The sequence below is a fragment of the Rhipicephalus microplus genome, chromosome 4 (genome assembly GCF_043290135.1).
Source record: "Rhipicephalus microplus isolate Deutch F79 chromosome 4, USDA_Rmic, whole genome shotgun sequence".
In the NCBI taxonomy this organism is placed as follows: Eukaryota; Metazoa; Arthropoda; class Arachnida; order Ixodida; family Ixodidae; genus Rhipicephalus; species Rhipicephalus microplus.
In genome coordinates this window covers 68,312,348-68,338,274 of record NC_134703.1, presented here as the reverse complement: position 1 = coordinate 68,338,274, position 25,927 = coordinate 68,312,348, and the positions used below count along the sequence as shown (strand labels likewise).

The 25,927-nt window shown below is 45.7% G+C and overlaps 3 protein-coding genes across 3 annotated transcripts in view; all 3 read left to right on the top strand.

Annotated features, from left to right (window-relative positions):
* The first annotated feature begins 559 nt into the window (after positions 1 to 559).
* LOC119172095 (BPTI/Kunitz domain-containing protein) overlaps positions 560 to 25,927 on the top strand; it is a 39,754-nt gene continuing 14,386 nt past the window's right edge. The window contains exons 1-3 of the mRNA XM_037423086.2: positions 560 to 714; positions 2,537 to 2,721; positions 8,585 to 8,591. Of these exons, the coding sequence (XP_037278983.2) occupies positions 585 to 714; positions 2,537 to 2,721; positions 8,585 to 8,591 (322 nt within the window). The 5' untranslated portion in view covers positions 560 to 584. The remainder of the gene's footprint in view (positions 715 to 2,536; positions 2,722 to 8,584; positions 8,592 to 25,927) is intronic.
* On the top strand, positions 4,795 to 8,390 carry LOC119172717 (uncharacterized). The gene is made up of 3 exons (XM_037423866.2): positions 4,795 to 4,882; positions 6,300 to 6,760; positions 7,759 to 8,390. The coding sequence occupies exons 2-3, from the start codon at positions 6,311 to 6,313 to the stop codon at positions 7,981 to 7,983; spliced, it is 675 nt and encodes a 224-aa protein (XP_037279763.2). The 5' UTR covers positions 4,795 to 4,882; positions 6,300 to 6,310; the 3' UTR covers positions 7,984 to 8,390.
* On the top strand, positions 7,807 to 25,362 carry LOC119172716 (uncharacterized). Its single transcript, XM_037423865.2, has 10 exons — positions 7,807 to 7,942; positions 9,253 to 9,350; positions 9,796 to 9,849; positions 11,836 to 12,067; positions 12,767 to 12,926; positions 13,766 to 13,911; positions 15,719 to 15,839; positions 20,037 to 20,201; positions 20,625 to 20,753; positions 25,091 to 25,362. Exons 2-10 carry the CDS (start codon positions 9,281 to 9,283, stop codon positions 25,271 to 25,273), a joined length of 1,260 nt encoding a protein of 419 aa, XP_037279762.2. The 5' UTR covers positions 7,807 to 7,942; positions 9,253 to 9,280; the 3' UTR covers positions 25,274 to 25,362.

The following is a 25,927-nucleotide window of genomic DNA, read 5'->3' as shown; positions in this document are numbered from 1 at the left end:
TAATGGCAGTGACCGAGTAATCGCTTCGTTAATCAAGGAGTTACAGGCAGTCCTAAACGTATTTCAATCTCGTATGTGTTACGTACCTAGTTTATCAGTCAGTCCTTCGACAATAATGGCCGCAAAGCAATTATGATGCATTGATTATCTATGTTCGTTTGTAGCGTAAAATGTCTCCTCGGTAAGTCATCTGTCGCACTTTCACTCAAGCTTTGTATGATCTTCTATTAGAGCCACACTCAAAAAAGCCATGCCTGTAAACGACCCCACCCCGATATACATTCGAATATTGTGGTGACACGAAGGCGCCCAACATAACGGCGCTATTTTACATGGCTACGTTAATGAGTACTGCATATACTGCATATACATATATAATTTTACATATACTTGCACTGGAAGAGCTTACTTACGCAATGCCTTTTCTTTATGGAGAAATGTATGCCTCGTTCGTAACTCCACGCACACTCAAAGCCAGCAGAATACGGCACGCGTTTCCTGCGTGCCCTTGGGAGCGCGTGCGCGGATGTCTCAAGAAAACCGGAACCCCGTGTGACATTGCTCGCCAGGATGGAGGTCACGAAATGTATTTAAACAGCGTCGCCCTGTCTCGAGCGAATTTCTTCAAGGACGACCAAGCCGCATCGCACGTGTCAACTATGCATCGAATGTCCGCTTTGGCGGTCTTGCTCGTGCTGGCCATCTTCCTCCAGAGTACGTTCAGCTTCTACATTAACTATATTATAGCATGCGAAGGGTGTCAGTTATTTGCCGTTAACCTTTGCCTCCCACATTGTGTCATTCATTTTGCACTTGACCTATTATAATGCTTCTTGGTGATTTTAGTTCCAAAACTGTGATGTGACTATACAAGAGATGCTGTAGTGCTTAGCTCCGGAAATTTCCACCACCTGGCACTCTTTCACATAAACCTACATCTTAGCACGTCCCGCCGCAGTGGTCTAGTGGCTAAGGTACTCGGCTGCTGACCCGCAGGTCGCGGGATCGAATCCCGACTGCGGCGGCTGCATTATCGATAAAGACGAAAATGCTGTAGGCCCGCATACTCAGATCTGGGTGCACGTAAAGAACGCCAGGTGGTCAAAATTTTCGGAGCCCTCCACTACGGCGTCTCTCATAATCGCACGGTTGTTTTGGGACGTTAAACCCCACATATAGTCATATCATTACATCTAAGTACGTGGTCCTCTTACACTACATTTAAACTTTAAACTATTTTTGTATGTTACTATATTCGCTATAGATTTCCAGCGTTTTTTTTTTTCTTTTATGAAGATTCGCTGTGTTCACACTTCCGCATTCTAGCTTAAAGTTATCTGCCAAGTGGTAACTAATTACACCCAGCCATAACACGCTTGCGTGTCTTAAGTCCCCTCGACGTTGCACATGCCACTTTTTCAATGCTACGCAAGCGTCAAATGTAGCATTTGTCGTTTAATGGACCATCCGTAAAACAGTGTCGTCAATATTTTTGGCTGTTAAGTAATGAGTACGTGCTAAGGTAAAAATAATACGCTTAATTCGAGGATAAATCAGAATTTAATGTCGTGTATCAGCGACATCTTAAAAGACGAAGGAATGTTTCAGTAATTTCTAAAGGTGCTGACAAGAGGAATGACGCTTGCACGATTTATCGCAGTTTATGTTTTGTTTATGTTTAAGGGTAGATAATTATGCAAGAAAACTCATGAAGACGTAACGCATCGTCGGGCGGCTACTTCTTGCTGCGGGAGGTGAAGCGTAATGGTTTTGTATGGAGAGAAGTGTCGTGGTACGCAGACACTTCGGTTTATCAGCACTAGCGGTCTACAAAAATACTGGGCATTTACTAGCCAGTTGCCTTGTCGCGCAGTTGCTTACACGAATGCAGACCATCACAGTAATTAATAATGGTAATATAATGTGCATCGAGAACTGCTACAAGAGTTTTCAATCAGATGGCTGTTGTTGAGACGACTCTTGTGAAAGGAAGTCATCTCCAGACGAAGACATGCCCTTGTGAAAATGTTTGTTTTTATTATACATGCTCGCATTTCGGCTATACTGTCACGTGGTAGTGCCGGTGAATAATACAGCCGTCACAATGATAGGGGCGAAACTTGTCATTGAGCAGACAGGTGCCCTGAAATCTACGTAACTACTAAGTACATATAATGCACGTTGTGCACAAATAGTGGCGATTGCAGTCGTCGCCTGTCGTTAATCTCATCGGTGGCGGAACGCGTTGTCTTTCGCGGACGACTGATAAAAAATTGCAGCGTTATCACTGGTGCTCGCGTTAGCTCTCTAATGAACTCGACTGCTCGTGTCGTGCGCAAGATCTTATCGGAACAGTCTAAAATAGTTCGCCAACATTCAGTCGGGCTGTATTAGCAGCTTTTCTTAATGAGACAAAATTAGTGCACTTGCCAGTTCTGCTTAATAATCCCCCCTCTTCCCGTCACTCTATAAAACGTGAACAATGTATCTAGTTATCCAAACGTCTCTCTCTATTCCTCTACGCTTTCTTTTACAGACGCCAGTGCGCACGGCAAGCCCAGCCTGTGCTACCTTCCACGTAGTAGGGGCCTGTGCTACGCCTACTTCCCGTCGTACTACTACGACAGTTCCAGTGGAACCTGCCAAGATTTTATCTATGGAGGGTGTCAAGGAAACGAAAATCGATTCTCCTCTAGAGAGGAATGCCTGCGAACCTGCGGTTGAAGCTACTTGTCTGAAGCATCGCAGTAAACGCTCTTGCCATCGCATTAAACATGTCTTCAGTTGATTGCACCCTGGTGGATTCCTGAGACGTCTATTGTCTTGTGCAAGAAAGAATTTCTTGTATAAATGACTTCTATGTATGCGAGGAAGTCCTGGAACGTTTTATTTGGCAAGGGTGACATTCAGCGTGCTTCTTCCGTAGTTTAAGGTTGAGCTAAGACTATTCTAATTTGAAAGTAAGCGCTTATTTACCGCGTGGCGTGGGAAACACACTGAGTGGAAGCTTATCGTCACCGAAGCAACAAATCAAATTTGTTAGCGAAGGTGCCTGGCTGAGTTATCGAAAGTTTTATTTTTGGTGCTTAATGCTCCTGCTTGCACATCATATACGTCCATAACACCAGCGCCAGGTGTACCCATCACCGTGGCAATGAAGAAAAACAACCCCGGACAAAGCAGCGTGATACATGAACATAGTTTGAACCTACATCAAGTATATTCCTACCAATATGTCTGTAATATGGAATCGTTTTATATTGAAACAAAAAAAGAACATTGCACATACGTCCGGTAAGTCTCAGTTAAGCGCAGGCCGCTCTTGCAGCTGGCGCAAAGGATCACATCTATGTTTTCAATAAACAAATCTGTCTCTATGGCTACTGGGGCCATCTGCAAGAGCTTCATATACAACTCCACGGAACATGTAGTCATCCCGTATTAATCCAGACCTCAAAGACAATCCTGTTGACACCTTTAAGGAGATCATAAAATATTATCAATCTGGCCATCACATCTATTCAAAACCCTGCAAGGGCCTCACTAAGGTGCAGGAGCGAATCTTCCTTCGCCTTTACACCAAAACTAAAAAATTCCTGTAATGTTTTTAAGAATTGGGAGTTCTCTTTAGTACTGCGAATGTTCTGTAGCTTGGGGCTTCTTTATTGGAATTTTGGCACTGGAACTGCTGCAGGGCCCTCTGCGAATTCCTGTGTGACACAAGGACATTCCCTTGCTGAGTCACTGATCAACTCTTTTCCAAACCAAGATAAATTTTCCATTTGATTATTACGCAACCATAATTTAACCTACTAAATGATCAAGTATCATGAATAGTTGTAAGTCATTCAAAACATTCTGCTTTGTATTTTTTCGTGTAAAAAATGGTCTATTTTGTCAAAAAAATTGCCCGCAGCTTCCCTCGGGGGAACACTGAGGAGGATGCGGACCATATAATTGGTTAACGGGGTGTTAAAGTGCGACTTACTTGGGTCGATGGCTAAATTGGTTAACGTGGTTGTGAAATGGGGTGTTAAATTGCGACTTACTTGGGTCGATGGCTAAATTGGTTAACGTGGTTGTAGGAGGGGGTGTTAAATGAGTGAACACGTACACACGTATGCGAAAGGGCGGCGCTGGTCGAAGGGACGTCGATCATTGTGTTTGTGGATTCGTTGGAATTCATTTCACCGCGACCTTGGACGTCGACGCGCCGTACAAACCAACCGACGAGCGGCAACTGAGCGAGCGAGCGCCGACCTTGAGTATATATGCAGCACGACGGCGCATGCACTGTCAGCTGTTGAATGTTCTCGAAGCGCGACGCCATATGCGCGTCCACTGGAGAATCAGGAGAATTGTAGATGTCGAACGCGGTGTGTAGAGGAGGAAGGGTGCACAGATGGTGGAGGAGTGAAGCGCGCGCGGTGTGTAGAGGAGGAAGGGATGCACAGATGGTGGAAGAGTGGGCGACGGCGCGACGGCGCATGCGCGCGCGTCAGCTGTCGAATGTTCGAGAAGCGGTGCGGACGGCGCACTACAAGGCGCGAGTATAAGATGCTCCGCATCTAAAAACAAATTAATCACTCTACCTTTTACCGTGCTTAGACATTACTTGTTCACTTACATTAACCGCAGGCTTCCAGGCCAATCCCCCTTAGTGGGTAAGAGCCTGAACAAAGGCGCAAACAAGCAAGCAAGGATCATCATCCTTATTGTTATCATCATCCCGTTGGAGATCACGAGCTGCAACCCGAGAAGAAGGATTTCCTGGCGTTCCCTGCTGGTTGACCCCGACGAACCCTGTTCGCCGATACTTACACGCATTGCTAACTAAGGGCGACTGTCTCGCGTTTTCTGAAGCGAAAGAAACGCACGCAAGGTATGAAAACTTCTGTCTCGCTACGCCTTCAACTGAGCCGTTTCAAGAAGAATAATTATGTAGGCCGTCTTCACATTTAACCCTAAACTCCTGCAGCTCTTACAAAGCACGTGTGATTCCTGGTTTGCTTGACGTTCACCTAATAGTATGCCATGCTTTCCTCTCTCGACAGCCGTAATCGCTGCCGTAATCATTGACTCCGTGAGGAATCTGTTTGCTCGTTGCACTGAGCGTGCATGCTGAGGAAAACCGCTTGGGGAAATTTTCGTAATGCTGCATCACATCCACCGCCTTCGTATGCCACAGAATACGGAACATCGTTGTAATGGCTCGTTCACACTGAACATTCCATTCCGGCCACCGAAAGGGCACCGATTCGGCGGCGCCGAGATCCATCGAAAGGGCCCTCTCAGTGTCGATCGCCCTCGGACCGACTTTCGTGGCGTCTGCCGCCAAATCGGTCACGCCAAAACAATAGGAGCGTTATTCAATGAATTTTAAAAATAGTGGCCAAGCCCGACTGGCTTGTCTTGTCGTTGTGCACGCAACTAAAATGTAGTAGCCAATGGGAGCTTAACTCACTCTGAGTAGTAGCCTACTTCACGTCCCAATTTCGGGAGCGTCGCAGTCAAGCAGAGCAAGACAATACCACCAACGCCGCTTGCGTCGAACGTTTTTTCGGCTTTTCTTGCATTACAAGAGAGCGTCTTGCCAGCAAAGTAAACAGTACTGTCTTCTTGGTTCCTGCCTACGAGAATCACCAAAGTCTGCACGACCGGGTAGCGTAGTGGCATTTGCGAGACGCGACAAAAAACGGGTGACAGCGCATCAATCGCGCGTTCGCCTAATGGTAGATGCTGTATTCGGTGGCGCGGGGCACGTCCAGTGCCAACGACGCTGTGTTTCGGCGACAGGATAATTCTGCTCACTGTAGAAAACGTATTAAGTGTGAACTAGGCGTAAGAGTACACTGAATAAATACGGGCGCTCGCTCCGTCGGCCTGCAGAGTTTGAAGATTGCTCATTGTTGTGGTGGAATCATAACAGTGTATGGGAAGACCTCTAAACTTTTGGCTCACTTATTCTCCTTCTCCTTAGTCTCATCGGCTTTTTTTATGAATTCAGTGTATTAGTAGCGTCTTATGGCGTTGATGGTGTTAAAGCTGTGACTTGCGATTTACACACTGAGTGATCTTGCAGTTTTAAGATCTTTGTTTTTACTCATAATCTAGACGCTAATGGCGCGAAAAATTCGCATTCATATCAAAGTGTTAATCAATCAATCAATCAATCAATAAAACAACTTTTAATTGAGAATAATATAATCATGACATCGAGACAAGGTGCCTGTTTACAGTTTGGTAGCTTACCCTGTGACATTATACGTCTATTTGTAATCGACATGTCTGCGCCTCAGGTTACGGTACAATGAAGTCGAAAAAGAAGTTCGCCTCTCGCAAGGAGGACCAGGGCACGACCGCTAAGGCCGGAAATCGTCGGGAACAGAAAGATGTGGCGGCGCTGCTGCACTACACGCCCTCCACAAGAACGCGCGCATCGCGCAAGGCACAAGATCCATCGAGCACTGGTGCGAAGGTGACACCGAAGCCTACGCCAACGCCACTAGAGGCACGGGGCATGGAGCAGCCACCACTTCAAGTACAAGTCTACCCGACGCCCCTCTTCGGCCAGATGCCCGTCCACCATAAACACCTGATGCCGTCTCCGCAGCAGCAGTCACCCACCGCGTACATGGCTGTCGGTGACCTTCTCAGCGTAGGGAGCGAGGCCTGCATCTCCACGTCCGGCGAGGCTGAGACCGTCCTCGTGTTGCCCAGACCGGGTGTCCTGCCCAACAAAGCGAGCCCGTTGTACGGGGTATGTGTAACGTCGAACTTAAGTACTTTTGTACGAAGAAAAAAATAATATCTGAGAGTTGCATGCAAAGACTTCATCCGAACCGATTTAACGATGCTTATGGGATTTGACTTCCAGAAACTCATCGGTGGGTTGAGAGAAACACGCACTTGCACATATTTGATCCCGCATGTTTCAAGACTTCCAAAACTTGAATGGGTTGCTTCCTCGTGCTTTTATGGTAAAATATTTTATGCAGATTGCCTGGCTCCGGTGTGCGGAGAGCGGTGATAATGCGAATCATGGAAGCAAAAAATATTCCTTTTTGAGTGCATCAAAGTTACGTCAGTACTCCTTCAAGTCATCGGTAAATGCTTTACTAATGATTCCTCGGGTGGCTGAATCACAGCGACGCACGTATCACTAAACAAGGCCGACGTTCAGGAGAAGATGGAGGGTCGGAGAGACGAAAGAAATCGTACCACGGTGTAGTAGCAGTTAGGATACTCAGCTGCTGGCAAGAAGGTCGCGAGTTCGCTCCCAGCCACAACGTTCACTTTCCGATGGAGGAGAGATGCTAGAGGCCCGGTACTGTGTGATGTAAGTCCACGTAAAAGAACACCAGAGAACCGAAATTTCCGGAGCCCTTTCCCCTTCTACTACGTCTCTCATAGTAATATCGTAGTTACACAAATATTATTGTATTAGGGTGTGTCGTAAGAGCGCGAACTCACGCTCAAAAATTTTCTGACGTCAACTACATTGCTCCATCAAAAACTTCTGCTCAGATTTTTCAGAATTGTATAGTGAGAACTTTTATACTCGCTATAGAGTTATGCCCAGTAGCTGTTGCTGCTTTTACAGTTATCGACTTCGAATATTCCCACCCAACATTAATCATAACAAATGTGCGATTGTGCACACCTGACGTATTATGCGTACTGCAGCATATGCAAAGCCTGCATCGATGTGTAAATATACGGGTGGGGCTGATCACTGTCGCCCCTCGGCTGTTGCAGAAACAGGTCGGTGAAGTGGCAGTGCCATGCAGCTACCCTGCCCTGGTGGTGCGAGGTCGACCCAAGGCTGCCCTGCGTTACTCGGAACCGAGCTATGATGCCACGGACACAACTACCAACACCATCAACAGCGACTGGTCGGCGCACCACAGAGTCATTCTCGACGCCCGCAACATCAGGCCTCGTACGATTACATCACCACACTTAACTTTCAGAAGGACGTGAAAGAAATAAGTAGAGAAGTTGTTCTAGTTAGGCCTACATGTCGACTTTCTAATGGCGGACATTTTTATTACAGAGGCGCCTCGTTTGAGGACGCAAAAATAGCGATAACATTTCCTGAATTTCTCGCGCCGGAAATATGTAATGTTATACCTGTGTACGAAAGCTTTGTCGTCTTTCGAATGTGAAATTTTGCTGACAGCCACTTGATCAACAAAAAATGCGCAGATTTTTTGCCGTTATTCGCGCTTTTCTGCTATTAACTGGGAAAACATCTTGGCAGAAACATGTCAGCACTTTTTTCGCAACTGATAAACAATGCTACAAGTATAACAAAGCACTCCGAGAGATTTCCTGCTTCAGAGTTTTAGTTACTATAAAAAGGACGTTAAGGCAAAACTGCTCAACGATGTGACATTTTCAAAAAGGTACATAACCATTATTTTGCGTGAGAACCACCCACGCTTGAGAAATGTAATATGCTAGATAATGAGACATCCCAGTTTACTAAGTTATTATTCATGCACTATCGCAGTGTTCTGAGTGCTAGTTTTTTACGCATTTGTTGACCTTAAGTTATGTCTTTTCTTCTTCTGTTTTTCAGGCTGTTGGTAAGCAAAACAAAATCGTCTCGTTTCGAATAGCAGTTCTCCCTTAAAGAATTCTTGTTTGGTCCAAGCTTGCAAAAACGTTTAAATTAGAGCCAATGCGCAAATAGGCCGACTCCTATCGGCAAAGTGCTGCAAAGTGCACACAGCATTTACGCGAAGTTGTATCCTGACGCAGCACGCAGGCAAAAGCGTCTCCGATTTTTCCGCTTTTGTCTGTGCATCCCGGAAAAATCACTTATGAAACGTATAGCACAAGGAACAATCAGTGTTGGCATCGCTGATGTTTCCAGGTCATTGATAATTTGATGTTAGTGCTATGACAGAATAGGTAGTTGTAGTAGGAGCACTATCAAAGATTTAGTAGTAATAGTAAGTTATAATCGTAGTAGTAGCTGCACCTGTCAATATTATTATTATTATTATTATTATTATTATTATTATTATTATTATTATTATTATTATTATTATTATTGTTGTTGTTGTTGTTGTTGTTGTTGTTGTTGTTGTTGTTGTTGTTGTTGTTGTTGTTGTTGTTGTTGTTGTTGTTGTTGTTGTTGTTGTTGTTGTCGGTGATGATGATGATGATGCGCTTAGTGCTCCTGGAGACTTCGAGGGTATATGAACGCTGGTGAGACGTACCTATTTTCTTTTCACTTCGCAGGTTGTTCAGGGATGGTATCATTACCAAAATGATCGTTGCACTCATAGTGCTTGCCCTAATGAATGTGATCATTGCGGTGCCACTGTACACAGGAAGGGGTACGTCCTCTTGCCATGACCTTTCTAGGTTGGATTCTATTAATATTCCGTTGATATTTTTTTCGAGTAAAAACATTTAATATACAGTTATCTGTCCCGGGCACTATCTAGTCTCTAGTGTACTGCTTAAGATCACGCCTACATTGTAGCACCACTCATTACCAAACCCGAACTGACCCAATTTTACTTAATATTATACGTGTATATGCACTCATTATAGTTTGGTTTTATACAAACGAACTTAACATTGCAATTTCGAAACGTCAAGCGGCTGAACCCTTACTATTTATACTACTATGGTTTTGTCAGCCACCACTACAAATCGTTCACATATTTGGGTAGTGACTTCACTGTGCTTTCACTACGCATTTTATTTTACTCTACATTAGTCAACATTGCATGATGCTTTATATGTTGTTTTATGCTGTTAATATCTTTCTTTCAGGTGATGTTGCCCAGCTTAAAGGTATCCTTAGCCTTAAAGGCCAACGTGCAGTCGGTAAGTAAGATCAATGTTCTTTTTACTAATTGCCTTGTAAGGTTCGAGTACAACACACTTAATTTTCTGTAAACGCTTTATCTTGTAATGGAATTACGTGAGAGTGGCTCACAGCAGTTATGTTTTTCTCTATCTTTTTTGTGTTTTATTTTTGTTTTGTTATCCTTCATCCACGCGTAATAGGTTACGACTTTAGTATAAGAAACAGGAGCAATAAAAAAGGGCATTCAGTACTTTCCTTGCTTATCGAGACCGTTACTTTGCTCCTAGTAAACCTGATCGCCCAACAGGTTGTTAGATTACACAACCATACTATTTAAGTCATGCTATCGTATATCTTGCGCACGTTGAACACGAAAAAGTAGCCTGTCATTCGAACCTTCAAATAACGCGATATTTGAAGGTCGCAGGTTCGCTTCCTGTCCACAGCAAGTTATCTTTTCAGCAGCTTTTCTGCACATTTACATTACAATAAGGTCTGATACCTTCCCCTATACTTTCCTTGCATTATTGTCTGTTAGTTTTGGGACGTTAAACCCCACAAATCAATCAATCAATCAATTATTGTCTGTTAGGTTTTATTACATTGTGTCTAAGTAGAATAAACGTGCTCTTGAACATACACTTCCTTTATTCATTGATTATCAAGGGTCTCGTCTTGGCATACTTGGTGCATTTTAGGTAGTATATGAGGTATTGTGTGTCAGATGCCAGTTCGCAATACGTTCACGTGCTACGTGACACCAGACAGGCCGATAAAGAGTGTTCTACACTCGCCGCCATGGCTGCTGGTGGAGGTGACTGACACTCCCACGTTTAATTCACGTATACACTGAATAAAGTGGATAGGGGGATAACCACCAAGGTAGCTGAGTTTGAAGAGCACCGCACGCGTTATTCGAAGGTCGCTTCATCTCCGATGCCGCTTCATCTCCGTCTACATGCGCTTTAAGCTTTCTAAGATACAATGTTATAGGGTTACATGTTTTTGGTGTTTTTGTTTAAAATCAGCGGATGCTTATCAGAATTTATATTTCTGGCGGTAATTCGGCGTTTATCAGAGTTCATTTCACGCAAATAATTCCCCAATTTTCTGAAATACGGGGTTTTTTTTTTGTTATTCTCAAAACCCGAAAATCTTATATTAATTCATATCTGAATACTAAGATATAAAAACAGACTAAGCATATTTTGTTTTTCTCAGAACGTTTGAATGGACAATAATGTATACGCACAATCAAAATACCTGAACACATAACAGCTTTCGTATAACAACCTTACATTAAAGCTTGTTGTAAAACGTGCCAGTATACTTGGTGAGATTGCTGTCAGCGATAGACACGTGCTCCTTTCCATTGACGCCACTGAGCATTGAAAATGCCCTTTCAACGTTAACGCGAGAAACGGTAAGAACCAGAAGACGCAGAGCGCAATGGGAAAGCACTGGCCGCTCGACATTGTGAAGTCTCCAAAACGACATGGGTTCAAAATTGTTACGTATTTCATAGCACTGACAGTTCGCGAAATGGCTCATAAGTGGGACTTAGAAGTGTGGCAGCTTGGGCTATTTGGTATGGCATGACGATAGTTATAGCGCGAGAACAAAAACGACGACACAGAGATAAGAGACAGAGTATAGCGCTCGTGTCTTTCATGTCCTTCTTTTCTCTGTGTTGTCGTTTTGTTCTCGCGCTATAACTATCGTCATAAGTGGGCTCAAGTCGTTAGTTTCAAGAAGCATTAATTGAAAAGGGGCGCATAGGTATATAACACGTATGGAAGCTCATTCCTCACATTTGGGTTCACAAAACCCTCGGAATCCAGCTTACAGTAGCGGAACACTCGTCTCAAAGCTACTTTGTTAAACGTGTCCTGCATTAAGTGCTAGCTATAGCCAAGAAAATAAATCTAATTGTTCGGTTTCCTTAATACAGCTACGTTTTCAAACATGTTCTATTGCTCTAATCGAAATTCGCTGTCTCACAGATGGCGGCATCGCGGGCGTCGGACCGGAGCCTCTGGTGTGCATGTATCAGTGCACCGAGAACATAGCGAACGAGATGGCGCCGATGCCGGACGAGTTCTGTGACATCGTCTACTACCAGCTGGACGAGAGGTACACTTTCATGGAGTGGCCAAATTCCAGCTGCATACGGCAGCTCGTGCTGGCTGCCTCGGCCTCGAAGACGCGCAAGTACGGCATCACCGTGCACAGCACGTGAGTCTTCTAGCAGGCTGCTACTGTCTTCAGCATCACTGCAATTCAGTCCAACCTGAAGCTGGGATTTTCTAGGCCACAGTCTGCGTCAATCTTCACTGTCAGAGCTCTTTCTTGGAGATACACAGTGTGTTTCAGCTTACTTGCTCAAAATGGTAATCAGGGCTACGCGTGTCGCGTCTCGCCAGCACGGATTTATATTCAGCACGCCATATTTAGGATTTACCGAACTGGTCAATATAGACCTTTCAAGTGAAGGCACCCTGGGCGCCGTCATAGTCCTATTTGGGCTGTTGTTGACAACAGCCCAAATATTTGGCGAATCTATTTGGGCTGTTGTTGACATGCGTGACCCCCCCCCCCCCCCCCCGAAAATTCACTGCTCAGTCTGGGACGTCGACTTTAATGATCCCGTGCATCAGTCCAGAAAGGAGGAAATCCTCTTCACCTTCAAAAAAGATCTATAAGCGTTGAGTTTTTCTTTTCGTTTTTTTTTGTTCAAAAGTGCTGCATCACTTACTAAGTTGTCACGCGATGGTTCACGCGATGGAATAAATAGATTCGTATATCTTTAAACCTCATGCTTTTTACTCTAAAATTCCTTGCGTCGACTTGGGTGATGAACATCGAGAAGCTGCTGTCAGAAATACGAAGCAATGACGTATTATTTTTTTTCTCTTTGCCAAAACCCCTGCACAGGCAAGGCGATGAGTCATCAGAACAACTGAAGACGTCCGCTGGCGTGACCCAATTTATTAAGCTTTGGAAAAATAACGTCAGACACCACGGACTCACGTTTGTCAGTGGCACATACGGCACGTTGAACACGCTCGCACGCTTCAACCTCAACATCCTGGGCGTAAGTTACTTTCACTGCTGCATCAAAGATTGACCTCAAGCTTAAGCTAGTCAAATACTCATTATGCTCCCATTTCGATAGCAGTTTCCTAGCTACTGCCCGCAGTTCTTTATAGGGTCCACCACGCTGCACACCGTGTGATTTTCAACTGCGCATGAAATAACCGATATACCCCTTCTTTTTCTTGCTCAGTATTGATCGTTGTAATATCTTACGCGTTGCTATTTTTTGATTGTCAAAATACATCAAATGTGTTGTGTACTTTACCACTTTGATGTTGACGCATATTATCAATGTTTTGTTGTTTCTATTTTCATTGTCGTTTTTGCACACTGTGCTTTTGTGTTGAAATTAAATGTGGAAGTGTTCACTTTTTATTCATCCATGCCATGTATCAACAGCAGTGTAGTTATGAATAAGTAAGTTCATTGTTATTCGAAACCTAGCCATGAACGCTTTCAGTGGGCAAGGACTTGGGAAAACAGAATGAGTATTTCAGTTCTTTAATATTTATTTCTTTTATTTGATTCGATTTGGCGCATATTTGTCATATAGAGAATGACAGTTTAGAGTACATGAGAAAAAAATTCGCTAAACTCAGTTATGAGGCCAAGAAGCTACAAATTTCGATAATGAAAAAATATAAAAAATTAAACGAATCTTTCGGAAACACGACAGGAATGCTGGAGTGATTCAGGTTTCATTTCTTTATTCAGCCCCATTTTAGGAGAACGCGCACATTTGGCGCATAAAGGTGGGCTTAGACTAACTGATATTTCCTGCATATGAACAATGACCTTGAATGTCTTCGTAATTAACACGCTTCGGTCCTTCTTCAGCGCTTCAAGTCACTCCAGGTTGCAGCGAACTCGATGACCGGCCAGAGGGACCACCGCCGCTACGTTCTCTTGGGTATACAAGCGTGGTTCGCAAACTTTTCGGCGGAAAAAGTTGCCCTCGCTGCTGTCCTGAAAAAGATTTCCACGTGAGTAGTTCCTCGCCCTAACGATGCACTCAGTGGAATTCACAGTAGCGGGTTCGATGGGTCGCGTCCTTTCTACAGGCGGCTAGAACTTGGGAACAGATACACGCACCCCCTAATGCAATCACTCTCTTAGTCGGAGACGATTTACATAAATGTTCCATCAAATCTCTTTCACTCATTTCCGTGACGTCCGGTGCTTACAGCACGCCTTAGGTAGTGCTTCCGCCCAGACACATGCTCGTGTCTCTGGTTTACGAAAACTTCAACTAATTGATCTAATTGGATCAATGATTCTGGTATGTTGCTTTTTATTGTAATATCTACGATTTTGCGTCACAAAGCAATATGATACGATTATGAGGCATGCTGTAGTGGAACGCTCTGAAAATTTCGACCGTCTGGCGTTCTTTAACATGCACTGGCAACACGTGCACAGTACACGGGCCACTAGTGTTTTGTTTTCTAATCAAAATGTGACCACAGCAGCCAGTGGCATTACGGGTGCGAGTTTCGCGTGTATTGATGCTTGGTCAAAATTCATACGTTAGGTGTGAACGTCGAGCATTTAGTTTTAGGTATGCGTGGTATTTATATTACCACAGCAATAGTGCTCATGGTTTTAAAAGTCATCCGCTTGTGCGACTCTCTTAACGCAGCTCATTTCAGGTGCGAAGCAGTTTGCGGGTGGGGATTAAATTTATTCGTAGGTTGTAACTAACTAAAGGCATTTTCAAACCATTTCCTGTGCCGCAGTATGGTTTGCAGGATGTTATCGGTGATGTTTTAATGAACTTTTCTGAGATGCTTTTTTTAAACAGGCTTTAACCAAAAAAATTCAAGCGGGAAGGTAATTACGATACCGTAGGTGCAATACGGGAAGATAAACGTAAGACTGGTGTTCGTCATACGGAAATCGCATATGTTAGCGGCAGCCAGCAGCAACAGCAAGAGTAGCAAAGCGTGAAAAGGGCCACAGCAGAAGTCTTCCCGTTAAAGATATCCACTGTGTTCCGCCGGATCGCGCAAACATGGTCAAAGAGATCGTGACTGCTACAATGCACATTTATTTAACGCTTTCGCGCCTTCTGGCGACTATCTGATGTAAATGATGGAGTTGTTATTAAGGCGAATTCCATTCGCCATAAATGACCGCGTGTCTGTTTTTCAAATGTTCAAAACGTATGAAGCATTTTCTATACTATGTCTTGTCAAGTGCATCGAAGAGTCTTCAAGCCTAAGGTAACTCCGCCTTCCAATATGGTTCGTAAAGTGCCGATTTCTACTGCTTCTTGAAGAATCTTTAATTCCGTGATTCTACTTTACGTCAAAGTACTATGAAGTGAAGTCTAAAATACCGATAAGGTCACTTTTCGGGCAGAGAGGAAGTAGTTGCCTTAGATTTTCTATTGCACGCATAATATGAGCGTTGAATAGGCTGCGTTGAATATATTGAGTATTAAGGACCACTAGTAAATACCTCAGTGATTTGAAATTTGCAGATGACATATTCTCGTGGAGCAAGTATGAAGATTTCCCACAGTAACGAAACATTACTGCTTCAATCGATGAGAAGTAAACATGTTCGAGAACTATTGGGCTATGTGTAAAATAAGGTTCAATAAGCTATCACGGGCAACATTTAAATGTTTAACAATCGCGTAGATTGAAAAACAAAGATATGCTTGCTCATAAAACAAAGAATGGGCTCCCGACATGGCTATAGCTAGAGCTGTAGTTAAGAGCAGCCTTGACTGATGACGATAGTTCCGATTATAACGATGGTTATTAGGGTCCGATGTGATTTCAGATCCCAGCCGGTGAACCTGCTCGTCTTGTACACGCACATCTGGCACTGGCCGACTACGCAGTGCGTTGTGTCCGGGCCGACCATACTGAGCAACAACTTGCACGTGCCCCTCCCCGCCATGGTAAGCTCATAAAAAGCGCGGCCACCTGCACTTCGCCAACACGGTCTAAACAGCGAAGTTGGTGCCCCCTTCGTCAGGCTCACCCTCGCCAATATTTGTGCGCCTCTCATTGATTCACCCTTTCTACCAAGCCTCGCACTCACCTATCCTGACGCGGCATGGCCCTTCCTCTCATAACGAGTCCCACCTTCGCCACCCTGCTGTACCTCGTGACCAGTGCTACGCCTACCAAAGTGGAACCGTCGAATAAGAACTGCTTCGCTACACATAGGAAGCGCTATACCCATTGTACACAGTTCTTCGATGCATTGCTGTCCTATGTGCGAATTATTTCTTGCCTATGCCTTCGGCCGAACATCTGAACAGTAAGTTCACGTGATAATGCCACGCAGACGCCTTTAATTGACGAGGTGAAGTCGCACTGACAAAGTTTGGTGGGACAGCTTTTGGCAGTGTCACTAGACGAAGGCTGGCCAACCATGTAATAGTGACGAAATACCGCACTGGTAAAGGTGAATACTGCGACAACCACACGTAAGGCAGATGTACAAGTCGCCCACCACATAATCGTTCAGATCAATGGCAATTTAAAAGAAACAGCAGCTTGGAGTCGTGCCATTCTAAACGTGTTTTCGAGCCCCGCGTTGGGCAGTGTGACCACCACGCTGGTGTGGGCGTCGTTTCCAACTGCTGTTTCTCGAGGCTGAAAGTAAAAAAGAGCTTTTTGGCATAAGGTATTTAGACGCATTACTCAACTATGCGCGAATATATGTGCGGGCACCCGCACGTCGCGTGGGATTAACGCACGTGATTTATATAACAGAAACGCACGTGTTTCTGTTATGTCCGGAGTTGTCTCTCCCCAAGAACGTACGGGCGGGGTGCGGGGATCCAAAAAGCATAGACTGTCTGGACAGGTAAAAACAAAAGTCACAGACTTGCTGCAAAAGCGAACCAAAGAACGCGATAGCAACAAATTAGAAGGTCACGCGCCAAATGGCAAGCAGATCGAAACGTGCCCGCGTTTCTCACGCACAATTGACGTGTGAAACGTACTCACATGTGCAGATGAACGCGAATAAGCGTCTCAGTCGTTACTTTGCTGTATCTGAAGAGCACGCCCTTTTACGGCGAAAGCTGTTATGAGATCACAACTCGGGTCAAGTGCAGTTGTCCGCCGCCGCCTCTGGTTTCCGTAACCACATCGCGCGAAATTTAAAAAAAAAGCTGAAGAACCAATGACACAGTGGGGCTTGAACCCGGGTCCGCTGGGTGCCTGCCTAGTGTTATACCACTGAGCGACCCCGGTGCTTGGAACTTGTTGCAAACTTGCCTTAGGCAGGCTTGATTTCGGGCAAGCAAACTCGTTATTACGATTTATAAAGCGTTTCAGACCAGTGAAAGAACGACCTGTCGTCGCACAATGCGAATGGCGTAACTTGTGGGTCGTCCAATGCTTCAACTCATTATAAAAGCTTGTTTTTCTTGCCTTATTAACTGTGGCGCATACCCACTTCAGCCATAATTCCTCATCATCGTCAGCCACTGCATGAACAATTGGCACAAAATTTCTTGCAAGTGTTTAGCAGATACCACGCTTCTCAGAAGAATGATGAAAATAGCATAGTGAATGCCAGCCTTCCCAAAAATTATTAATTATTCTCTAGTGGGTATCAAGCAAGAGTGCTTGCAGTAGTTACGCAATGAGTATTTAGGAAAGGCTCTGAAAGGCCACTCTTCTAGCTTTCGCTCTTCTAGCTTTCGCCTTCCGCGCGGGCCTGGCGTCTTTTCGCAAACGGAGACTGTGCAACGATTTCAGTGACCTCTGTACGCCTGCGAACTACAATAGAATTGTTCAGGTAAAAGCCCAAGGCCAGCCAAGGCGCGCAATTGTCCCCACCACTAGATAGGAAAACACTCGCGTCGTTACGATTTGGCGACGCGCGCTCATTGCGCCATCTTGCTGGTAATGCTGAAAACACGATAGTCGCCCCCCCCCCCCCCACAGAGATGCGCATCACCAGCGGTAGGTGGTAGATATAAATAGCCTTCCATTTAAACATTCAAGAAGGTGCTCCTTCGTGGCTCAGTGGCTAACGCCTCGCACTCACAATTAAAAAGTCCGACGTTCGATTCCGCGTGCTGGAGTCTTTCTATGGGTTAGTTCTCTTTCTTGGTTTTCATATATATTGATACGTATACATATACCATGAGTGACGTAGTGCCGGCGCCAGCGGCAAAATTCAACCGAGAGTGTCCATATAATCGCTATCACAATAAAACGTGTTGATTTCTACATGGAGGTGGCTCGCGAACTGCCGTGGGAAGCGAGTCGAGTCTTGCTTGTAATGAGCGGGGGAGAGGGGCACCAGTTGTCAACCCGACGCTAGGGAATATAGGTGCGTGTGGAAGGCTGGAAACAACAGATTCATTCACTGAAACTGAGAAAGTTTTCTACAGAAAGCGTCGAGAATTGAAAATTCTTTAAAAGGCGCACATTCTCAACCTATTTCCGGGAATATCGTCCAAAACAGTCAATAACAAATGTTTCGCATAGTGAGAGCCCATAACAATAACACAGCAATTACATGTGGATCCTAACTTGAAGACAGAGAGAGGAGTATAAATGTGAGCTTTCGGCAGCCTCTCCTTGGTTAATATACTATTAACACTTGTACGCTCAAGCATGTCCTTTGTTCAGAAAGTGTACCAGCCTTTAGTAAGATTATCGGAGTTTTTTTTTTTTTACACGCCAAATCCATGATATGATTACAAAAGACGCCGTATTAGATCGCCGCGGACATTACAACTACCTGTAGTTCTTTGTTCCACTGCTAAACCAATGTGTACGGGCCTCAGGCATTTCACCTCCATCGAAATACGACCGTCACTGTCGGGGTCGAACCCGCGTCCTTCTGCTCAGAAGCCTAGCCCCGCCGTGGTGGTGGTCTAGTGGCTAAGGTACTCGGCTGCTGACCCGCAGGTCGCGGGATCGAATCCCGGCTGCGGCGGCTGCATTTCCGATGGAGGCAGAAATGTTGTAGGCCCGTGTGCTCAGATTTGGGCACACGTTGAAGAACCCCAGGTGGTCGAAATTTTCGGAGCCCTCCACTACGGCTTCTCTCATAATCATATGGTGGCTTTGGGACGTTAAACCACACATATCAATCAATCAATCAATCAGAAGCCTAGCACCGTAACCACTACACCACAGGGCAGTTCTGTTCCACTGCACGCTTCACGGTCTATAACATTTTCTCAACTTTCTTCTCCAATCTTGAGACTCCTATGTTAGAACTGGCAGTGTGCAGTGCACAGTACATTTCCAGTTCATTGACAGAATGTCACTGCATCACATTGTCATAATACACTGGCAGAATATCACTCCATTCTGTCAGTTGCAACCATGGTTGTACACTTTTCTTTTTAGGGACTTTAATTATTCATGCTATATTCATGCCTGCAATGCATAGGGTGTTGTACGAAGCACTCGAGGGCTGGCACTTTCGGTGCCAATAAGCAACGAGTGTTGCCCTGCGATAACTATGAACGGCCCATAGCCCAAACACAGTGGGCGTTACCCCAACCCGAAGCTGCGCACATAATTCGCATTAGGCAGTATGCTTAGCGTCACTGAACTTTTCCTTGTTTATTGCACGTATTGTGCAAGCTATTTGATCAGACCTCGCAGCATATTTGCGGCTACAAATGCAATCTTTGAGGGATGCTTTTCCTCGCGATATGTAATACGCATATCACATAAACTTATCGAGGTATCGAAAATCACGCGTCAGCATCTTGCATCGATGAGAAAGTGTGCGCCGTGGTAGCTCATACAGAGATTACAACGGTTTCTTCCATATAATGTATCGAGTGACTATAAAAGCTTCTGTTCTGATGGATCCAAACGACGTTGTCTTGAATTTAAAAGTCAGTTCCATTACTTGCCTCCACGTACGACATGTGCATTGTTTGTTTATAACGTTTTTGCAATGTTTTTTTTTTTTTTGCTGTCTTGTATGCCGCATAGAACATAAGGATGTGGGGCATGTCAAGCTGCTATATGTATACAGCTATCTTTCCCCATCCAGACTATTTACTGCATAAGTGTATGCGGTAAATACTTTGACAGAAACTCAAACACGTGGTGTCGCTGGCATGATTGAGATTGTCACTAATGTCGCAATTATAATGCAGGATACGACCATGGAGTTGGTGAATGCGGCGGAGACGCCCAAATACGTGACCGTTCTGTTGTCGCTGAGTGCGATAGTGTCCCGTTTCGTAATGGATTCCGGCTGGGACAATGCGGCGATGTACGGAAGCCAATGCGTCGACCGAGAAGCTGTGCCTTATTCGAACGTGAGTGTGTTTCGAAAAAGTGCTTAACATTTAGAGTACTTGGTGCTATACTACGGAAGAGAATAAAGCCGCCCCGTTGCCTCACACATGTTATAGTAACTAAGAAAAATATTAGAAAGAAGGGGTGCTCCTAGAGCCAATGTTTTGACATGTGGTCTCGGCATCGTCCCAGGTGTTCATATACAAGTGTTCCTGTGTTGTTGCTTCGAAGAAGACCACTTGTTGTAACTTTTTCTTCGGCAGACGTTTCTCTATCCCTCTGAACTTCGACATTATAGTCATTGGAGTGCGCTGTTTTCCTCGTCGCTATTTTCTGTTGCGCTTTGTACTCAGCGCCCTGTACTCTGTTCAACACATTTCTCGTTATGAGACATTTACAATACCCCAGAATCATTTTCTGTGCTGTTTTCTGGTACATAACAGGTCTGCGGTGAAACGAACGTCTTGAATCCAGGCATAGCACCGGAAGCCAGCGTAGCCATTGCCCACGTCTACACGGAAAACGGAGTGACTCTGGCCACCTACGAAACAGGGGACACCATTAAGTCAAAGGTGATGACAGCGGCCTTTTAGCGGCTTCTCGGAGTCGCTAATAAATGCAGTTTCTGTCTTCTAAGTGAGACCACCTGCCACATGAACTTCCTAATTTAATAACGTAATAGCAGTGGGAACTCAGGCGAATACCTGAAGTAAAAATGCCCATAAAAACAGCCACTACTTTCAACTATCGGATTTTGTTTAATTGTCGAAATTATATACAGTGCTGTTACAAGGTGTTACATATAAAAATTTACGAAGAACACTTCAGAAAAAAAATTGAAACAACATGAAGCAAGAAAAAAACAATCTAGCAGTGCATGCCAGTGATGTTGAAAAAGAATGATTATGGTTCTAGCGGTGCAATGGAATAACATAATATAATGTTGTTTTCCCCATAAAGCTATTCTTTTTTTACAAAACAATGTAGCACTTGACCTCGTGTGCCTCTTCATGCCGTCGTTAATTGGGCACTGATATGACCCCGCACAATAGAATTTTTTTTTAATATTGCTACGTACCAGTGGCATGGAGATAGAAAAGACAAAGATCTCTATGGCTGGCGCTGTTTGCTTAACCAGCTGCAAATATATCTGTGCCTACTCTTCCGAATCGGTCTCCTTCTCGTAACAATATTTTTATGGGTGTTTAGCGCTGGTCGACTATCCCACGTCTAGACTGCTTCAGGACCAACAATTAGGCACAAATAACGTGTTTTGGTTTATTAATAGCTTTATATTCCAAGCGTAATTGATTATTCCTGCCAACAGGCTGTAATAAAACGGGATAAGTATATTTTACAGCAGTCGCTGCCACATTCTCCTATTATATAGCTATATGCACGCCAGGGGGTCAGTGTATGTAGTATTGGTCGATAGACGCGACGCATGGAGAACACGAAACTTGGCGCCCGGAGCGCGGGCCGAGGAGGAGCAGAGCAGGAGCCGAGACCCTGGCTGACACTCACGGAACTCCTTCAATCACAAGGACGCCTCAATATATACAGCAGAGCAGTGCCCCGAAATATAAGTATTGAAACAACTGAAACCACTATAGAACAGTTAGAATAGCCGTAAAATTTCTAACCATCTAATTTCACACTGTGCACAGTTTTTGGTTTGTTTGTTTGTTTGTTTGTTTGTTTGTTTGTTTGTTTGTTTGTTTGTTTGTTTGTTTGTTTGTTTGTTTGTTTGTTTGTTTGTTTGTTTGTTTGTTTGTTTGTTTGTTTGTTTGTTTGTTTTAGTGCAAGATTCATACTATACAGATCTGCCATCTTACTCGAAAGTCAATTTTAAAATAATATTCATCATAGCAAATGCAATGGCGTGTTGCATACGTCACCACAAAGTTTTCGCCAGCGCCCCTTTTAGAACACTCGCGCAGGCCGCTGTCGTCCGTTCCTGCACAGTGGCACCGGGTGTCACATGATTCGCACACTGTAGCCGTTGTTAGCTTCATCGTGGATACATTTGTTTCTCAATAAGGAACCAATCGGACAGACGGCACGGTCAGGCCAGGGGAACAACGTACCAAATGGAGCTTCAAACTAGCCACCCAAAACGTTTCTCCTTTTGATCAAAAGCTCAACGACGCTTAAGCTTTGCCTTCAAGAGTAGAATGCGGAGACGTAATGCGGTCCCGTGCATGTCACCATCAACCGCGCCGCAAGGAATGAAATGTTTTTGCAGGCAACATTAGTTTCGAACTTTCTTAATACAGCTACTGCACGTGGAGTTCAGAAATGCTTACTACGCCGTAATTATTCCTTTTGCGAATTGGTGAAGTAACCACGACACGTCCTTGGGGCACCACGTTCACCTACGCAGCTGCGCATATTGTGGTGGGCGGGCAGCTTCAAACCACAATGCGCTTGTTTTGACACCTGGTGCGAATCCACGCTTCTGCCACAGTATTAAATGTGACGAGGTTTATTAGTCGATAACGACAACGGCAAGACAGCGTGAAGAACCGTCCAGCAGAGATCAACTCAGCAGCGAGCCGAAGCACGAGCCGAGAGAGCCAGGCGTTGGCGATGCTGCTCGCTGCAGGCACATCTTCTTCTTCACAATCGCCCCCGCTGAAAAAGGAGCCATCCTGGCGACTTAAGAAGTTTCAGGCAGAGGCTCATGGTATGGTTTCAGTCGGGAAACATGGGCGATGTCACGTGCGCGCCGGCGCATGTCGTCCGATCTGGAAACTGGCTCAATAAGGAAATTGACTGGAGAGGTTTTCTCCAAAATGGTGTAAGGCCCCTTGTACCGGGGGACAAGTTTCGAGGAGAGTCCCGGTGTTTGGTGTGGAATTGCGAGCCACACAAGAGACCCTGGGGCATAGCTGGGATCTGAAAGGGCGGTGGTACGGTGTTCTTTCTGGCGTTGCTGCTCTTTTGAGGTGAACGCACGGACGAGCTGGCGGCACATTCGGTTTGGCGAGAAGCATCGGAGACAGGTGGGCACTCGGAAGCATCAGGACGGTAGGGTAGTAGGGTGTCGATTGTATGGGAAGGCTCGCGTCCATAGAGAAGAAAGAAAGGTGAGAATCCCGTGGTGGTTTGAACTGCGGTGTTATATGCGAATGTGACGTATAGGAGAACACGGTCCCAGTTACTATGATCAGATGCCACGTACATTGAGAGCATATCACCCAGCGTGCGGTTGAACCGTTCCGTTAGCCCGTTAGTCTGCGGGTGGTATGCTGTCATTTTCCGATGAATGATGTGGCATTCCAAAAGCAGAGTTTCGACGACCTCGGAGAAGAAAGCGCGGCCTCTGTCACTAAGGAGCTCTCGAGGTGGGCCATGTCGAAGGATAAAGCGATGTAAAATGAAAGAGGCGACATTCTGAGCAGTAGCGCTCGGCAAAGCGGCTGTTTGGCGTAGCGTGTCAGGTGGTCAACTGCCACTATAATCCACCAATTACCATTTGATGTCAATGGAAGGGAGCCGTAGAGGTCAACGCCGACGCGATCAAATGGCTTGGCAGGGCATGGAAGTGGCTGCAATGCGCCAGTAGCACGTGGCAGTGTTGGTTTGCGTCGCTGGCAGTCAGGACATCACTGCACGAATTTGCGTACAAAATTGCACATGCCGCGCCAGTAATAGCGATGGCGAAGGCGTTCATATGTTTTGAACACTCCGGCGTGGCCGCATTGCGGATCGTCGTGAAGAGAGGCGCATACTTGAGATCGTAAAGTGCGTGGAATGACCAGCAGCCACCGGTGGCCATCGGGAGCGTAGTTGCGTCGATGAAGGAGTTGATCGCGGATGGCGAAATGGAAAGCTTGACGTCGCAGAGATCGAGATACTGGAAGGTTGGGCGTGCCAGATAGATATTCGATGAGAGATGCGATCCACGGGTCACGACGTTGTTCGGTGGCAATCGAGTCGAGATTTAGCGATGACAAGGTCTCGAGGCGAGTGTTTCCGCACGTCGGATCTGGTGATAAAGGTGAGCGGGATAGGGCATCAGCGTCAGAGTGTTTGCGTCCGCAGCGGTATACGACGCGAATGTCGTACTCCTGGATGCGGAGTGCCCATCGCGCAAGGCGGCCAGAAGGGTCTTTCAAAGTGGAGAGCCAGCAAAGCGCGTGGTGATCAGTTACTAGATCGAACGGGCGGCCGTATAAGTATGGCCGGAATTTTCTAAGCGCCCAAACCAGAGCCAAACACTCTTTTTTTGTCACGCTGTAATTAGTTTCGGCTTTCGTCAGAGTGCGGCTAGCGTAGGCTACAACGTATTCTGAATAGCCGGGCTTTCGCTGTGCGAGGACAGCGCATAGCCCGACACCGCTGGTGTCGGTGTGCACATCGGTAGGAGCCGTCAGGTCGAAGTGGCGAATAATAGGTGGGGAGGTGAGCAGACGCCGTGAACTGGCGTGGTTCCATGGTAGAACACCTGTTTGTCAAAGAGGAGACCTGGGTTAGATTCTCACTGGAACCATACATTTTTAAATGCGAACGCATTTCTTTGTCGGGCTATATCAGGCATCCTACGTTGTCCACGGCGTACACGGTGGTGTCCGCGCGCCGGCAGGTATTATCTCTCTACTCTCTCTCCCTCTCCCATAGCAACAGCTGTGGTGTGCACGCTTATCTTCGCCCCTAGCAACTGGAGCATGTGGTGCGAGAAAGTGCAGGGGAGAGTAGGTGCAGGGCTTCGCCGCTCCTTCTATCGCCGCTCGCTCTATCTGCTCCCTGCGCCCCACTTTCCCGTCCGCCCCTCACTCTCGACCACTCGCTGGCTCGGCACCTCTCAAGAACATCCGGAAATGTGCACAGCATAGGTGACATAAGCGACCGCAATTACAGCTATTTAACGCAAAAGCGTTTACAAGTTTTTGGGTTCGTCTTACAGGTCGACTACGCCTACCGCCACCTGGGGCGCAGGAACTTCGGCTGGGCCATTCACTATCTGATCGGGAGCAGGCTGAATGATTCCTGTCCCCAGATTGGCATGGAAGGAGAGGACGTCGTCGCAACAGCCGTTCTACGAACTAAGAAGTCTTGGAGAGGGTGGCGCTGGCTGTACCCTCTTTGACCGAACTATCCCCACTATATTGAGAAATGTACCTACTGTATACGTCGATTGGAATCAATATGAAATACATATTGCATCTTGACTATGAACGCCCCGCCATGGTGGTCTAGTGGCTAAGGTACTCGGCTGCTGACCCGCAGGTCGCGGGATTGAATCCCGGCTGCGGCAGCTGCATTTCCGATGGAAGCGGAAATGATGTAGGCCCGTGTGCTCATATTTGGGTGCACGTTAAAGATACCCAGGTGGTCAAAATTTCCAGAGCCCTCCACTACGGCGTCTCTTATAATTATATGCTGGTTTTGGGACGTTAAACCCCACAAATCAATCAATCAATCTTGACCGAACATCCGCCCAGGCACATGGTCGAGTGTTCCTTTAGGCTGCGAAGCACAATAAGGGTCCACCTTGTCGTCCATTCAGCTTATAGGGCGTCATCATGCTGACAGTAAAGTGCTCTATACAGCCCATAACAGGGCTAGCAATGCTCAAAACCGAATTAAAGTGAACGGTCTGGGTGTAAAATAATGACATTATCACTAAAGGCAATAAGTATTTGCGTTATTCACCTTAAAACCACTAAACGTTTCACAAACATGGGGCTGAGTGCGGCGCGGTGTGATAAGGCGCCACCACTTCGCCGAGCGAGAAGCCCAC